The 13,740-nt window shown below is 40.9% G+C and overlaps 1 protein-coding gene and 1 long non-coding RNA gene across 4 annotated transcripts; both read left to right on the plus strand.

Annotated features, from left to right (window-relative positions):
- Window positions 1-3,541: 3,541 nt before the first annotated feature.
- Window positions 3,542-8,251, plus strand: LOC111947830 (uncharacterized). The gene is made up of 4 exons (XR_002873773.2): window positions 3,542-3,802; window positions 6,759-6,888; window positions 7,625-7,661; window positions 7,734-8,251. It is a non-coding gene; the product is annotated as an uncharacterized LOC111947830 (long non-coding RNA).
- Window positions 8,252-8,737: 486 nt separating this feature from the next.
- On the plus strand, window positions 8,738-13,256 carry LOC105355355 (uncharacterized). Of its 3 annotated transcripts, XM_078951258.1 has the most exons (7): window positions 8,738-9,843; window positions 9,942-10,090; window positions 10,175-10,320; window positions 10,415-10,538; window positions 10,730-10,920; window positions 10,988-11,330; window positions 11,447-13,256. In XM_078951258.1, the coding sequence occupies exons 2-7, from the start codon at window positions 9,995-9,997 to the stop codon at window positions 11,825-11,827; spliced, it is 1,281 nt and encodes a 426-aa protein (XP_078807384.1). In that variant the 5' UTR covers window positions 8,738-9,843; window positions 9,942-9,994; the 3' UTR covers window positions 11,828-13,256. The 3 variants fall into 3 exon arrangements, with proteins under 3 accessions (XP_078807384.1, XP_078807382.1, XP_078807383.1); XM_078951256.1 differs by having other exon boundaries at window positions 8,738-10,090; XM_078951257.1 differs by having other exon boundaries at window positions 8,738-10,090; window positions 10,805-10,920.
- The last annotated feature ends 484 nt before the right edge of the window (window positions 13,257-13,740 follow it).

The raw sequence follows: 13,740 nt of genomic DNA on the forward strand, positions 1-13,740 counted from the left end.
GCTAACTAGAAATACTTACTGCTTACAGTGTTGTAAAGAAAAACAAAATTAAGTAGTTTAACATTCTACTGCATTTGAGTGTGAGATTCCGGTATTTGGAGTTGCCTTTGATTCTTTGACATTCAGCTTAAAGCTTAGTGGATACAGTTTCATCTTCAATGCATTCATTAAATATCTTGCTGTCCATACTACTAATTATACCCATTACTCCATCCAACATATTCCTATCTATTCCTGCCATGTCTTCCACATCTCTGACATGCTTCAGTCTCTCTTCAGTGACGGTGTCGGATTTATAATCAAATGTAATAATAACCCACTGGCTTGTGCCTTCGTTGTTGCTGTTTAACATTGTTTTGTATTGAATCGTTACATTCAATAAAGTTTGAAAAAAAAAAGTAGTGAGCGCGTGCCGCGTGGTGCTCGGCAGTGAAAGCCGAGCGCGCGCAGGCGGGAGAGAAGGAGAAGTGATCAAAGGTTTCCCATAGAAACCCTTGAAGTTTGAACACAGGACTAGCAGAAAAACTAAATTATGAAGACGAGGTAAATCTACACGTTTTCGCAAAATTTACTTTATTGAAAAAGGTGAAGAATATATAAACCGTTAAATATTTTAGTGGCCCGAGCGGACAAGTGAAAAGTAAAGTCTTGTGGTCCGCACTGCTCGAAAAACAGGACCGGGCCAGCGGACAAATGGCTATGTCGAGCCCTGCGTGCATTTTTTACCGTCCTTTTTATTATTATAAAAATGGACATATCTGCCGGCTCATACTTAGACATATGAGAGATCAAGAAATATAATTATTTAAGATGGAAAAAATATTAAATGAATTGGAGTAATATGACATGTAGTTAGATAATACATAAATTTGAGTTGTATAAACAATTATTGAGTTTTATAGACGTAAGAAATTAGGTTGATTAAATTTAACTCAATTATTTGTTACTAATAGAAGTATTTCATTTAAGGTAGCAAAATTGGATAAGTTATATATATATATATATATATATATATACACGTCACAAGGAAAATGGAAATAAGATCAGAAACTTGTGCAGATACTTTGTTCTTCTACTACAAGCAGAAACTCTTTTGCGGATGCTGCCGTGTTACTGTTTTGATGGACGTATAATCTACCTACGCCGTCTTTAAAATCTCAGACTCCGTCTCACTAAAGTATTGCGCTCTCTGGTTCTCCGCGCGTTTCCATGGTGACTCCGGAAATCGGCAATCTATTGAGAATGTCTTTATGTACCTTCTGTGCACGTGCATTAACCCAGGGTTATACTAAGTCGAGCGTAATTACGCCAACTCATATCCGGTCTTTTGGAACCGACATACCCAGAGTAAGCAAGTTCAGGCGGATTTCAGCCAGAGTTCAGGCTTAAAGTCAGGTTAGTTTAAACATGCTTCCTGGAATACCCCCCTGTACTCATGAATTAGACTCATCTTCCCCCAGGTACCAACAAAGTGCTCTGAGAACTGCTTCCCTTTTCTGATGAACATTGCTTGTGGTCTGTAAAGGAAAAATAAATAAATGTATCACTATAAAACTTAATCTAGTATATTTTGTCCAGTCATCCTAGTGTAACATTGACCCAGTTATTATATCACAGACTCAAATATCTATGCAAAAATACTATTAAAAAAATAGACACTTGCCAAAAGTGAAGCATTAACTTATACTTCAAAAGCCACAGTCCAGTCTAACAAAACTTCCAGCCACTTCTACACAAAGATTTAAAGCCTTCTGGGGTCACATTTTCAGCTTTAGTACAAGTTACACCTTTACTTCCTGCAAGAAGACTCCTAAGTACATTGAGTGGGACCAATATGATTCATTTTTGTTCAAGTAACGTTGTCTAATCATGTGGAAATCATTTCCATAAGTTTTTTATGTTCATTCAAAGTGAACGTTTTTGAGTGTAGTTTACCTGCTTTGTTTTGTCCTTATTCAATAAAGGAACATAATGTTACACATTGTGTTTTCATATTTTAATGGAATGTGTATTATTTTATATGACAGAGTACTAGGGCCCACTAAGGAAAAAAGGATAAAGTCATAAATTTATGAGGCTGGTTCTTTCTGCAGAAAAGCAACATATTCTTTTTACAGTTTTGATAGTTATGAAAATGTGATACTTCATATTCTGGCACATCAGCATGTCTTCGTTTATGAAACCATACCGAAGGACAATTTCACGAAATGCCCCACATCTGTCATTTTAACAACTGTCCTCCTTTAAAACAACTGGTTACAATATTATGACTTGTCTTTTTTTTCCCTCTGTGGCCCTAATATTCTATCATTTTATATATAGCCTTATAGTCTATGGGAAACTGTAAATTATCTAATGATAGCAACATCATCTAAAACTCATTATTTATCCAAAATGATTGAAATTAATGATCACAAACGTTTAAATAATGACAGGGGGTCTAGTTATATGTGATAACAATGTATAGTGAGCAGTGAAATAACTATTGGTTTCCATTTGTGGCGACAGCTGACTGACATTAGGGATGAGATTAAATAGATCCTGGAATTTAGCCTGGTCTGGAGCAGGCTAGCTCCACAGAATAAATCTCCATGGTAACTTATACCATAACATATCCTCCTGCCCCCTATCCAGCTTTAGTGCAACCGGATTGGGGATCAATTGAGCCAGGATCACCAAGATATCCTGGCTTAATCCCTTATCCTACTTTTGTGCAACAGGCCCCTGTTCACGTCGTCTGCGGATGTAAGTTAGTGAAACTCACCCACACCCCCGCTTGCTTTCCTCCCACGTTTTTCTACACAGAGAGCGTGATTATATCGTCGCTATGCAGCACCCGAGCGCGCAGTTTGTCAACTTCACGTGGCGTATTCGTTTAGAGAAACCAGCGAGAAGAGGGGGGGGGGGGGGGGGGGGGTGTCAGATTGTGCCCCGGTCAACTGCCCTACTGCTATAAGAGAGCGGCCTTTACATTTGCGGTGATAAAGTATCACTATAGTGCCAAAAACGCGGCATCTAGCTCTGCTCTACGGATTAGTCTGAAAAACAAGCTAGCTAAAGCTTAGCTATACTCAAGCATGATGCAAAATGACTAATTTGCTGGCTAAAAACAAAACTACGAGGCATTGTTAAGGCTAGTAACTTTGTGGACCAAGGTCAAACAATTGTAAAAGATTAAAGTCAAGTAAAAAGACAAAAAAAAGTTTGAAAACGTTACTTACCAAACCCAGGCAACTTCGATCAACCCGCTCCCTTTTCTGTCTGCAGTGATACTAAGGCACGCGCTTCTGATCTTAAAATGGCGGGTGCATGGTGTGCGCATGCGCAAATTAGATGACGTCATTGCAGGTTGGATGAACATAATTTTTAAAGTTATATTTACAATTTAATAACGTTGTTTTTAAAAAGAAAAAATATGTTTGACTTACTTAAATTAATTAGGTATAACCGAAAAATGTGATTAAAATAATTAAAGTGAACTAAAAAGATATTTGAAGCATTTACTAGAGGCCAGAATCACTTTTTTTAGTGGACAGTTCAGCTTCACCACAACAGTCAGGAAAACGGATGGAAAAGTATTTATTTAACATTCTGTCATGTCACTGTGTCCAACTGCATCGATCAAAAAGTCCTTAGTGTAGGCCATGTGATGTTTGTTGTGTTAATTTCACCAAAATTGCTTTTTTATCTTTAATTTGTTATTTGCATGCGAATGTTTTAAGCGGAGACTTTTATTTTGATGGTTCGCTACTTCCTGTTCTTTCGCGGCATTCTCCTCAGTCCCCCATGAGAACTTCTAAGAGTAGGTAAGCCGTAGACGTTACTCGCACTAGTTTGACTGAAAAGAGAGTTTAAATTTTAAAACATAGAAAAACAATGTTCATAACTTAAAACTCTTCTCACGCCTTTTTTGTTTTTGCCAATCATGTGAAAAAGGTTAAGGGTAAATGCAGCATTCAGAAGTGTGTTAGTGTTAGCAAGACTTAAGCTAACTTGCAGCATGGTCTCATGTGTGTCTGTGGGTTTTTTTTTTTTTTTGCCTTCCCTCAGGTGAGTGTTGGAGTGAGACCAGAAATAAAAACACATGTGCTGTATTTATTTTAGCATTAACACAGTAAAATCCCTCATTCTGGATGGCAATGATGACTTATTCATCTGAAAACACAACGCAGAAGACTTTAGCCGGCGCTGCACGCACCCCACAGCAAAAGTCTGCCCCAGCTACATTAGCAACCGCCGCTGTGCTTTTACATTAACAATTCTAAATGGATAAAAACTGTCGTAGCAGGGTGAGGGTCGACACATAGCCTGTTGGATCGCTCATAGCTCAAAAAGATAACATAGGTGACATGGGTAAGCAAGATACACACACTTCCTGTTGTGGAAGATGGTTTGTTATTGACTGCTGCTCAGTGACAGTTGTTGCACAATCCCATCCTTCAGATCCTTTATTTACCAGTTTACACTAAATGGTAATGAACTCTCCCAGTAAAGAATACATTTACAAAGTGATTTCTCAATTTTTTTTAATCTAAAATCTAGTACTAATAATTACATAGTTAACAGTTGGTCTATAATTTTTCTTTTTTCAACAAACAGCAGTTTTCCTTATTACTTTAACTTGATGTTCCAAATTCCATATTTTGTTTTAGTGACAAACAAAATAAGATTTTTTTTGAAACTGTAGAAATAAAGAGAATATAGCTCTTATCTAAACAGACCATAGTATTGTAACTTGCCCATGTCTCTTCCCACTCGTGTTTTGTTACAACCTAATTAAAATAAATGTACTTTTTCACTTTGGAAACTCTGGTGAGCAAACTGTTCCTCCCAAATTAGGCCGGTCTCCAATAAAAGTCAACCTGAGCAAAGGTCGTATGAAGCTGGCTGTTTGTTTGCTGAGTATTGGGTGAGCAGTGATGTTTTATGGTTGTCTCTATAAGGCATCTGTATTCATATCAGGTCATGTTGTCATGGTGAGCCAGAGGACGCATTACAGGAAAATCTGCATCCACTGAACAAACCACATCAGCGATGCTGCTTCAAAAGTACAAAGCAGTGACCACTACAGTAAAGGATGAGTGTTCTGGTCAGTTGAAAGCAAAGCCTATAATAAATTAAAGTTAACAATGAATCTAGAAAGGACATTAAATAAACTGGAGGAAAGACAACCTCATGATGACACGTATCTTCAGCTGCCCCACAACAGTCAGGAAAACGGATGGAAAAGTATTTAATAGTCCGTCATGTCACTGTGTCCAACTGCATCGATCAAAAAAGTCCTTAGCAATTACATTAACAATTCTAAACGGATCAAAACTGTCGTAGCAGGGTGAGACACAGGTGACATGGGTAAGACACTTCTTGTTGTGGAAGATGGTCTGTTTCTGATTGGACGATAGAATGGGTACCTTAAAAAAATAATAAGAAAAAAGTGCGTGAATCTGGCCTGGGGGGTATTCCAGAAAGCAGGTTATGCTAGTTCCCATGGTAAGTAACATATTGTAGTATCCCCGTGTTCTGTTGCTTTGTTGATGTTCTATTAGATGCTAAATTGCTCTGTTGATTACGGTGAACAGTGGGCGTGGCAGGAGCCGGGAGGAAAAGCCGCGAGACTAGGGCTGCATTTACACTGCAGGTCTTGAAGCCCAAATTCGATTTTCTGACTATATCCGATTTTTTTGATGACCCGCTTACATTATCTTTTAAAAGTGACCCGTATCCTATTTTTGCATTTATACTTTACAATGCTGAAACTATCAAACATAAACGTTCTGAGGACTACGTAACGTAGCAGCATTTCCGCCTTCCGCGGACCTGAGCACTGACCGCACGGATTAAAAAAATTATGAGCGAGCAGGCCCTTAATAATAATCATAACAGTAATAAAAGCACATTTAGAAGATGCGTGTTGGTCCAAACGGCAAACGTTTAGCATGGCGAAACCCTCCCCTTTTTGTTGTGTTTCTATTTTGTGAATCAATGCGGTTGTCATGGAGGCAACACAGTGATGGAAGGAGGCGTTGCCTTGGGTGCTTGGTTGCTCCAGGATGAGGCAGGAGAGGGGATGCGCAGGAGAGGAAAAAGGGGGGCTGCTCTGCCAGCTTATGTGCTCTCTGAGTTTTGAACGAGGAAATGTTTGCAGACATTGTGCTTTACTAACAGTTTGATCCAAGCAAAGAAATAAACGGCTTCTAGCCTGTTCCAGAGCAACGGTGTCCCGCTTCATTAGTTACCGTTTGCGTCCTGACCGGGACCGGACCGGAAATAACAGCGGTTTGAAGCCTGAGGCTGAAAGGTAACACGCTGATGGGGCTGTTCTGCAGTTATGTGAGGGTTGTAGGGACACTTAACCCTCTTAGGTGGGGGCAGTGTGGCGACCAGGGGGTTATCCCCGCCTCCAGCGCCTAAGGCTCATGGGAAGTGATGAGTTTTGGGGTGAAACCTTGAGTTTAGAAGGCTGGAAGTTGAACTAACATCCATCCTGTTTTGGCTGTTTGAGAAACTTAATAAATAAACTAAATAAGCTTTTTGCTCTAAAGGAGATATTGTCTCTCTTTCTGATCAATCCGGCCTGAGACTGACCGGGATTGTGCAGTGTATGGGGCACAATTAGCTCTCCAAAGAAGCCTCTTCATGAGCAGCTCAGCTGTTGCTTCCCCGCTCAAGTGTTGGTTAGGCTGGATTGTTATAATACTTTTGCATCCACCATCCTTGCCAGAGTATGAAAAAATGACATCTAGATTTTTGTCTTTCAGAATCAAACACAGGCAGCTGCCCCCCAGAAACATCAAACTCCAGGCGCCTGGAGGAGCCACAAGTGGCTCCACAACCATCAAACTCCAGGCGCCTGGAGGAGCCACAAGTGGCGTCCCAGCTCTCTGTTCAGTAAGTAGACTGCCTGAAAATTAAAAAGCATTTCTAATAATCCATTTTAATTGTCAACTTAGACATTTCTAAATGAATTATGCTACACATTTAGCAGAGAACATTTTGCGGGAGCCGCTTTTGCTTGTGTTGGTTTGCGGCGCCTTCCGTCCGTGAAACCAGGGTTCGAATCCGGGCTGCTCCCTGTTCCCTTCTCTACTTCTGTGCCGGTCCCAAGCCCGGTTGCTTTGAGAAGGTTGCGTCAGGAAGGGCATCCGGCGTAAAACATTGCCAAGTTTACCATGTTCACTGTGGCGACCCCTGATGGGAAAAGCCAATAGAGTAAGAAGATTTAGCATGGAACATTTTGAAAATGAAATGTCAAATACTATTTTCATTATCATTTTAATTAAGTGACAGAATAAGCAGTGTTAAGGAAGGAAATGAAAAAGCATTTTGGCGGATTACTTTTTCATTTTAATTTTGAGTCAAAAATGCAGCTTCATTTTGAAAAGGAAAAAGCATTTCTGGTTTTTACTTTACCTTACAATCGCTTCCATATCTTTACTTATTGTTTTCTATAATCTATACAAACATATCTCCAAACATTGTTTGTCCTTGTTGTGTCTTCATTTTCACTGATTCATTAGGGCGTGAACAACATCAGATGTGTCACAAGCCTCTGCCCTGTTCTGGTGAATCATTTTGGAATGACTATTTTGTATTAACTGATAACTTCATTGTCCACTTTGTTTAGACTTACTTACACGACCTATCGTGAGGAGCCGCCGAACGTAAGTGTCTAGCAGTAGTCAGTCCTCTTCTGCTATTAAAATTGATGCCTGATTGCTTTTTTTTGTCTCTAGAATCCCATCCGTCCGGCTACAACAGTTGTCAGAGGGCTGGTGATGACCTGCCTGGCGGGGGCCGCCCTCACGGCATGTCTTATGATGATCCGCTGGTACCGGCACGTGCCTTAATGGTTATCCACTGCTCCCTCTAAGCTGCGCGCGTGCGCAATAGCGCACTGCTGACACTCTCCGAGCACAGAAAATCTAGGCGGCGCACAGGAAAGAAAAAAAACTTGAATTCAAAATAAAATAAATACATAAAAATTTATTTGGAGCTATTTTTCAATGTGAGTCAGTGAATGTGACTGGTGACTAACTGCTCCAGCCTATTATGCGGTTCACGTACGTAATGACGCAGGTAAACAACGTCACTGACAGCCTCCTTTCATGCCGCGACCAGTGTTTTGGAGGGAAGACACGTGAGTGAGTACCGTTTACGTCGACCCTTTATAACGATGGCAAAACGAACGATCAGCGGCACGTCCTCTCACCGAGCCAAAGTAAAAAAGACATGTGATTCTTTTAAGATAGAATGGCTGTCGGAGTATGACTTTCAGCAGCACAGCTTAACCTTTCAATGAGCAGAAGACTGGGTGGAGGTTTACAAAGCTCCAGTTCAGGCGCTGTGATTTCCTTGTGGTAAGGCTGGGCGATATGGCCTGAAAATAAAATCTCTGGTTTTATTTATTTTTTAATCGATCTTCAATTTTTTCTGACCCCCTACTTAAGGAAAGCAATAAGTACAAACTGCAGACAACTTAAATCAGATTTTGCTTTTATTTAATCAAACGCAAGACAAATGTAACCCCCATTTCTGTGATGAATAATAAATAAATGAACACACTCTTGGAATCAAACAGTGGTGGTCAAACAGGTATGTTATGTCTTATGTGTAACTCAAACAGTGGAAGAGTGCTTATGGAATCCAAATCAGATGTTGATGTTGAGGCTAGCACTGCTAACCGACCGGGAAGCAGGAGGAAAACTCGGCGCATTTGTAGCGGCCTTCTTCAAAAGTTAAAAAAGGGACCCCTCGCGGAAAAAAAGGTTAGGCTGTTGACATCTCGATTATTTGAAGCCTCAAAAGCATACTTGAGGTGTGTAGAAAAAAAAAAGGATAAATGTGCTTTAAAATAATATGTTACTGCTCTGTGGAGCCTCAGGAAACATGTCTCCACGCCATGGTGTCCAACAGAATCTAAACTGTTCTTGAATCTTTGCTAAATGACTACAAAGTCCAGTTTCAACTTGAAATTGGTTTCTGCTTTTAAAATTCTGCAACATTAGTAATTTTTTACAGACTCTATGTTAATATAGTTACCATTTATGTTGATATCACAAAGATTTACATATTTATTCATTCATTAGTTAAATAGAAATCCCTTCTTCCAATAATTCCTTTTTCCACTTTGAGTGTAGTACATTTTTTTGTCCACTAGATGGTGCCAAGGAGCAGATGAAGCAGATACTTGCAACATTTAATATTTTCACGGCCAATTTTTAAAACTATGTTGAGTGATGCGTGATGCATGCACATGCGTCTGCAAGTGCATGTGCACATGCGTGTGCGTAATTGTATGTGCACATGCATGCATGTATGTGTATGCACGCGTGTGCACATGCATGTACGTAAACGTATGTGCATGCACGTGCTTTTAAAGGCCAGATGAGGATTTATAAAAGAATAATAAACATATAATGTACAGCATTTTGCAAAGCAATTACAAAGAATTTGCAAAGATATTTGAATTAAACACACTTTGAAGTCTTGCCAGCACCCAAAAATGTCCACAATATTTGGTAAACAAAGTTTTATACAGTGGGTATTGTCACCAATATCAAACTCGTCAGGTCAGCTCTGGTAATTTGATTGTTCCTTTTTCAAGATCTAACTGTATGAGAAGAACAGTGCTGGTTAGATCTTCTGTTGCATGGAATCAAGTGTGCTAGTACAAAAATGAAATTGTTTTAACTTATTTTAACATGTGAAGCTTTTAGGGTAATATTCATTCATCTTCTAGACCGCTTTTCCCTTTCGGGGTCACGGGGTTGCTGGAGCCTATCCCGGCCACTTGGGCGTAGGCAAGGGATGCCCTGGACTGGTCGCCAGAAGTCAGCCAGCCGGGTCAGCTCATCCTCATTTTCCCCCCCGGAAAGAGATGACTGCCTCATCTGCATCTTCCTCCCAGCCTCATATTGCCTCATCTGCCCCCTTTCATCCAGAGAGGACCTCTCCATCTCTATCCTCCCAGACTAAGATCAGTGGTGCGAGGCCCATGCTGCACTCAGCATCTGTTCTTCAGACCAGTGGGTTGGCCTCCACATCCCAGAGTCACGTTACTCCTGTGGAACTGCCTCCGAGTGACTCACCTGTAAGTTAGTAAATATGACTACTTTAAATCTCTTACATTTAATTCAAACTAGATCACATGTTCTGTATATAATTTGCGATGCAGGTGGAGTTCGAGGGTTGGGTGCGCCTGTGGGAAGACCCCAATAGCATCCTGCCTGCTGACGTCAACTGGCTGAAGGGGGACACAGAGAGAGGACTGTTCACAGCCGTTCAGATATTTAAAGACGTTTTCTGGCCATCTGAAAAGGAGTAGGGTGATGAAATCAGACCTGATGTGGTTTTACCCTCGGGAGCCTCCTGGTTTCATCAGCGGTGCTCTACCAGCTCCACGCCTCTTTTTCAGGAGCCGCGTCTTTGTCTGGCGTCCTGTGGGAGCGTGGAGGTACTCTCTCAAGTGTCCTCGGGGTGTTACCTGTGCAGGTGCAGGGCGAGATGTGCACCTCTACAAGTCTGGCTACCATCATCGGGTACGACTCACCTTTTTTTTCTCCTTTTTTTTTTTAAGCAGAGGTGATCAAGACAAAAGATCCAATACTAATGCCTTTTAATGGCTTTCTATACAGCTTTAGTTTTGTTCTGTTTAGTAGGTAAATATAGCCTCCAAGAGGAACACATCTGACATTGCTCAGCTTTGCTTCACGTTTTCTGATCTCTGCAGGTGCGGCACATATGTGACGTATCCAGCTGGTACACAATGCTGACTGAGGTTTTGTTTTGTGGACCGTGCACGAAGGCAACCAGAAATAAAGAGGGGGGCACAGTGGGGCGCTGGCTTGCATGGGATCATGTCATTCTGTCCCAGCTCAGCGAGGCTCATCCAGCCATGTTCCCTGCAGTTCTCACCTGCAAGTGAGTGTGCCCAGCAGCATGTGAAAGAATTTTAAATGAATCATCTGATGACTCTCTCTTCTCCAAGGCGCGGCGTGGACAAGAACGTTGTTCGCCTTCTGTGGGACAGAACAGAGGGCAACACCACGGTGAAGGTGTGGCGGCAGGTCCAGGAAAACCCCCATGAAGAATATCTTCATCGTAAGGACCTGTACACCACCCTTCTGATGAGCACCGTGGAGCCGCGTGGCATTGTTTCCTCTTTGGGGCACACCTTCCGCCCTCCCCCTCCCCCTCCCTCCAGAGAGTTAGCCTCCACACGACTCCTGCGGCACGCCTTTCTGTTGGCAGAGGCCGACAATGTGCAGCACTACAGGAACCAGATCCTCTCCACCTTTGGCACTGTGCTGAAAATGGATTCCACCAAAAAAGTATTTCAAAGTTTCACTGTATTACCATTTCAGACATATTGCAGTCATTTTCACAACTTATGATGAAATACACCTCATATTGCTGGGGTTTGATGACAAACGATGGCATGTTTCAGGTGGTTAAGAAGCTGTCTGGAGAGGCTCATGGGTCAGCCGAGTGGTTCACCAGTGTTGGGAACGAACACTCCCAAATTGTGACCTTCGTGCTGACCTGCGAGGAATTCACAGACAAGCTTTGGCCTACGTTTCAAGGACTGAGAGGTTTCAGCGGGCCAATCAACCGGCTCCGAAGATCCTGTACATTGATCGGGGGTGTTGCCGCGCTCAAGGCCCAACAGCAGTGGAGACTTTGTTCCAGCCTTGGGTTGACCGTGGGATGGTGGTTCGTCTGGACATCTTCCACTGGATGCACCAGTTCGACGCAGCCATCCAGACCAACAGCCACTCCAAATGCGCTGCGTTCAAGCACTGGCTGGGGCAGTTCTGGCTTACAATAAAAGCGACCTGGATCTGCTGATAAAGGCTGTCAGGGCTAAGGGGGAAGCCTAGAAGTCTTTGTCGGATGACTGCGTTATTCAGCAGCACATCTCAAGGGAGCAGCTGAAGCCAGGGCCGACCCTGGTCTTCCGGGGGCCCTAAGCGAAATTTAATGTGTGGGCCCTCCAACTGATCAGCAGCACCAACAAAACGCAACTGTTGTTGTAATATAACTGAGATCTCTCTATTAATAGATTTTGTGAATGGATTATTGTTGCTGCTGAAGAATTGAACACAGTATACTGACTGAGTGTTGGATGCACATTTAGTGTTGGAAAACCAATTTTAAAAGTGAAAAGAAAAAAACATGAATGACAAATGTATATATATTTTTTTAATGTAACATTAGGCACTTAGCAAATGACATTCCCAAACTCCAACTTATTAAAAACACCAACTTAATAGAAAATCAAATAACGATAAAACAATCCAAAATAAAGAACACAGCAGCTCAATGAGGGGGTTTCTGGAAAGTCAAAGTCTTTATCAGTATGAAAAGGACCTCTTTGCACCAAATCCATTCTTACTGGATCAGAGAGTGCGGTTGGCCATTCAGCTGGACCAATTGGATTTGAGGTTGGAGGAATTTTGGATCCAGTTGGTTCCTCTTCCAGACACGCCTCTCTTGGAGCCTCTGGAACATCAGAGACAGAACTTCAACAGCAAACAGTGAAAAGTCCAATCAGTCCAACAGTCCAATCAAATCTACAGAACAGTTGCTGTGATGCTGGTAGCAGAAGGTTGGAAAGAAGTGCCTTCACTGTGTGTGTGTGCAAATGTATGACTATTTTTCAAGTAGTAATGAAACAATTAGTTTGATTTAGGTTCCATATTGGGTGGATTTGAACTTATCAGCAGCAGCATCAACGTTGTCCATTTCAACAGTAGATGTGGTGACAGGAGTTTCTTCTGCAGATAAAAAACAAGAATCATTATTGTACAATAATCAATGATAAAGCTAATAAAATAACTACAGCAGAATACTAATAATAGTTTAGTGGCTCATTTAAAATCTATGTGCAGGTTTTTTCACAATTTCATGATCCTTTTATATATTTATGAGAGATTTATTGTTTGATTGTGTATTTGCACAAGATCATATTTATTTATTTAAATATGAACAACTCGGGATTCCATACTCTTCAGCTGCTGTTTATGAAAAAGGGGTTATGCAGAAACTGTTGTTTTAATTAATTTACATGCGGTTAAAATGACCTGAGTTGACGTCTTCAGTGATGTCAGGAACATCTTGGGATGTGGACGCTGCACAACCTCCAGCACTATTTGATACTTTTTGAGAGCAGAAGAAACTGTGAAAAACATCATCATTATGTAAAACCAAAACTGCCAAATACAAATAAAAAAATAATTGTACCCATTTATAAATAATTAATGTGAACACTAATTTCAGTATAAATGGAAATATAAGCATTTATACACTTCTTTACCTATTATTTTGTATGTTCATAATTTTAAAATATGTACATTTAATTTGTTTGTCATTTATAAATGAGAACCTTTATTTCTTATTTGGCAGTTTTGATTCTCCATAATCCATGCCAATGAAAGATTTTAAGACACATTATTGAAAAAGTCAGACTACCTGACTGTCTATAACAGATAAACAGCAGTTTTTTTTACTGAAACCGGAAAATGCAGAACGCATGAATGTGTGTTAGAAAAACAATCAAACAATAAGATAACGTGAGTTAAAACCTTTTTCAGCCATCATCACTGTTGTCATTATTTACTCCTCTTCGCCGTTTTGGAAAGTCATGTCCGACCTCATTTTGGAAACTTGGGTAACAGAATTATTTTAGAGTTTTCCATTGGAAATTACGACAAACGGGATCGTTTATGTGCAATCTTCACC

This window comes from Oryzias latipes, chromosome 8, assembly GCF_053564925.1.
Source record: "Oryzias latipes strain Hd-rR chromosome 8, Olatipes_Hd-rR_3.1".
NCBI classification, from domain to species: Eukaryota; Metazoa; Chordata; class Actinopteri; order Beloniformes; family Adrianichthyidae; genus Oryzias; species Oryzias latipes.

Excerpts from the sequence above, each read along its gene's own strand:
- LOC105355355 (XM_078951256.1), top strand. The coding sequence starts at position 9,878 with ATGACTGCCTCATCTGCATCTTCCTCCCAGCCTCATATTGCCTCATCT. Across the intron at positions 10,539-10,729 it reads AGTCTGGCTACCATCATCGG|GTGCGGCACATATGTGACGT; the intron begins GTACGACTCACC and ends TGATCTCTGCAG. Across the intron at positions 11,331-11,446 it reads AAATGGATTCCACCAAAAAA|GTGGTTAAGAAGCTGTCTGG; the intron begins GTATTTCAAAGT and ends GGCATGTTTCAG.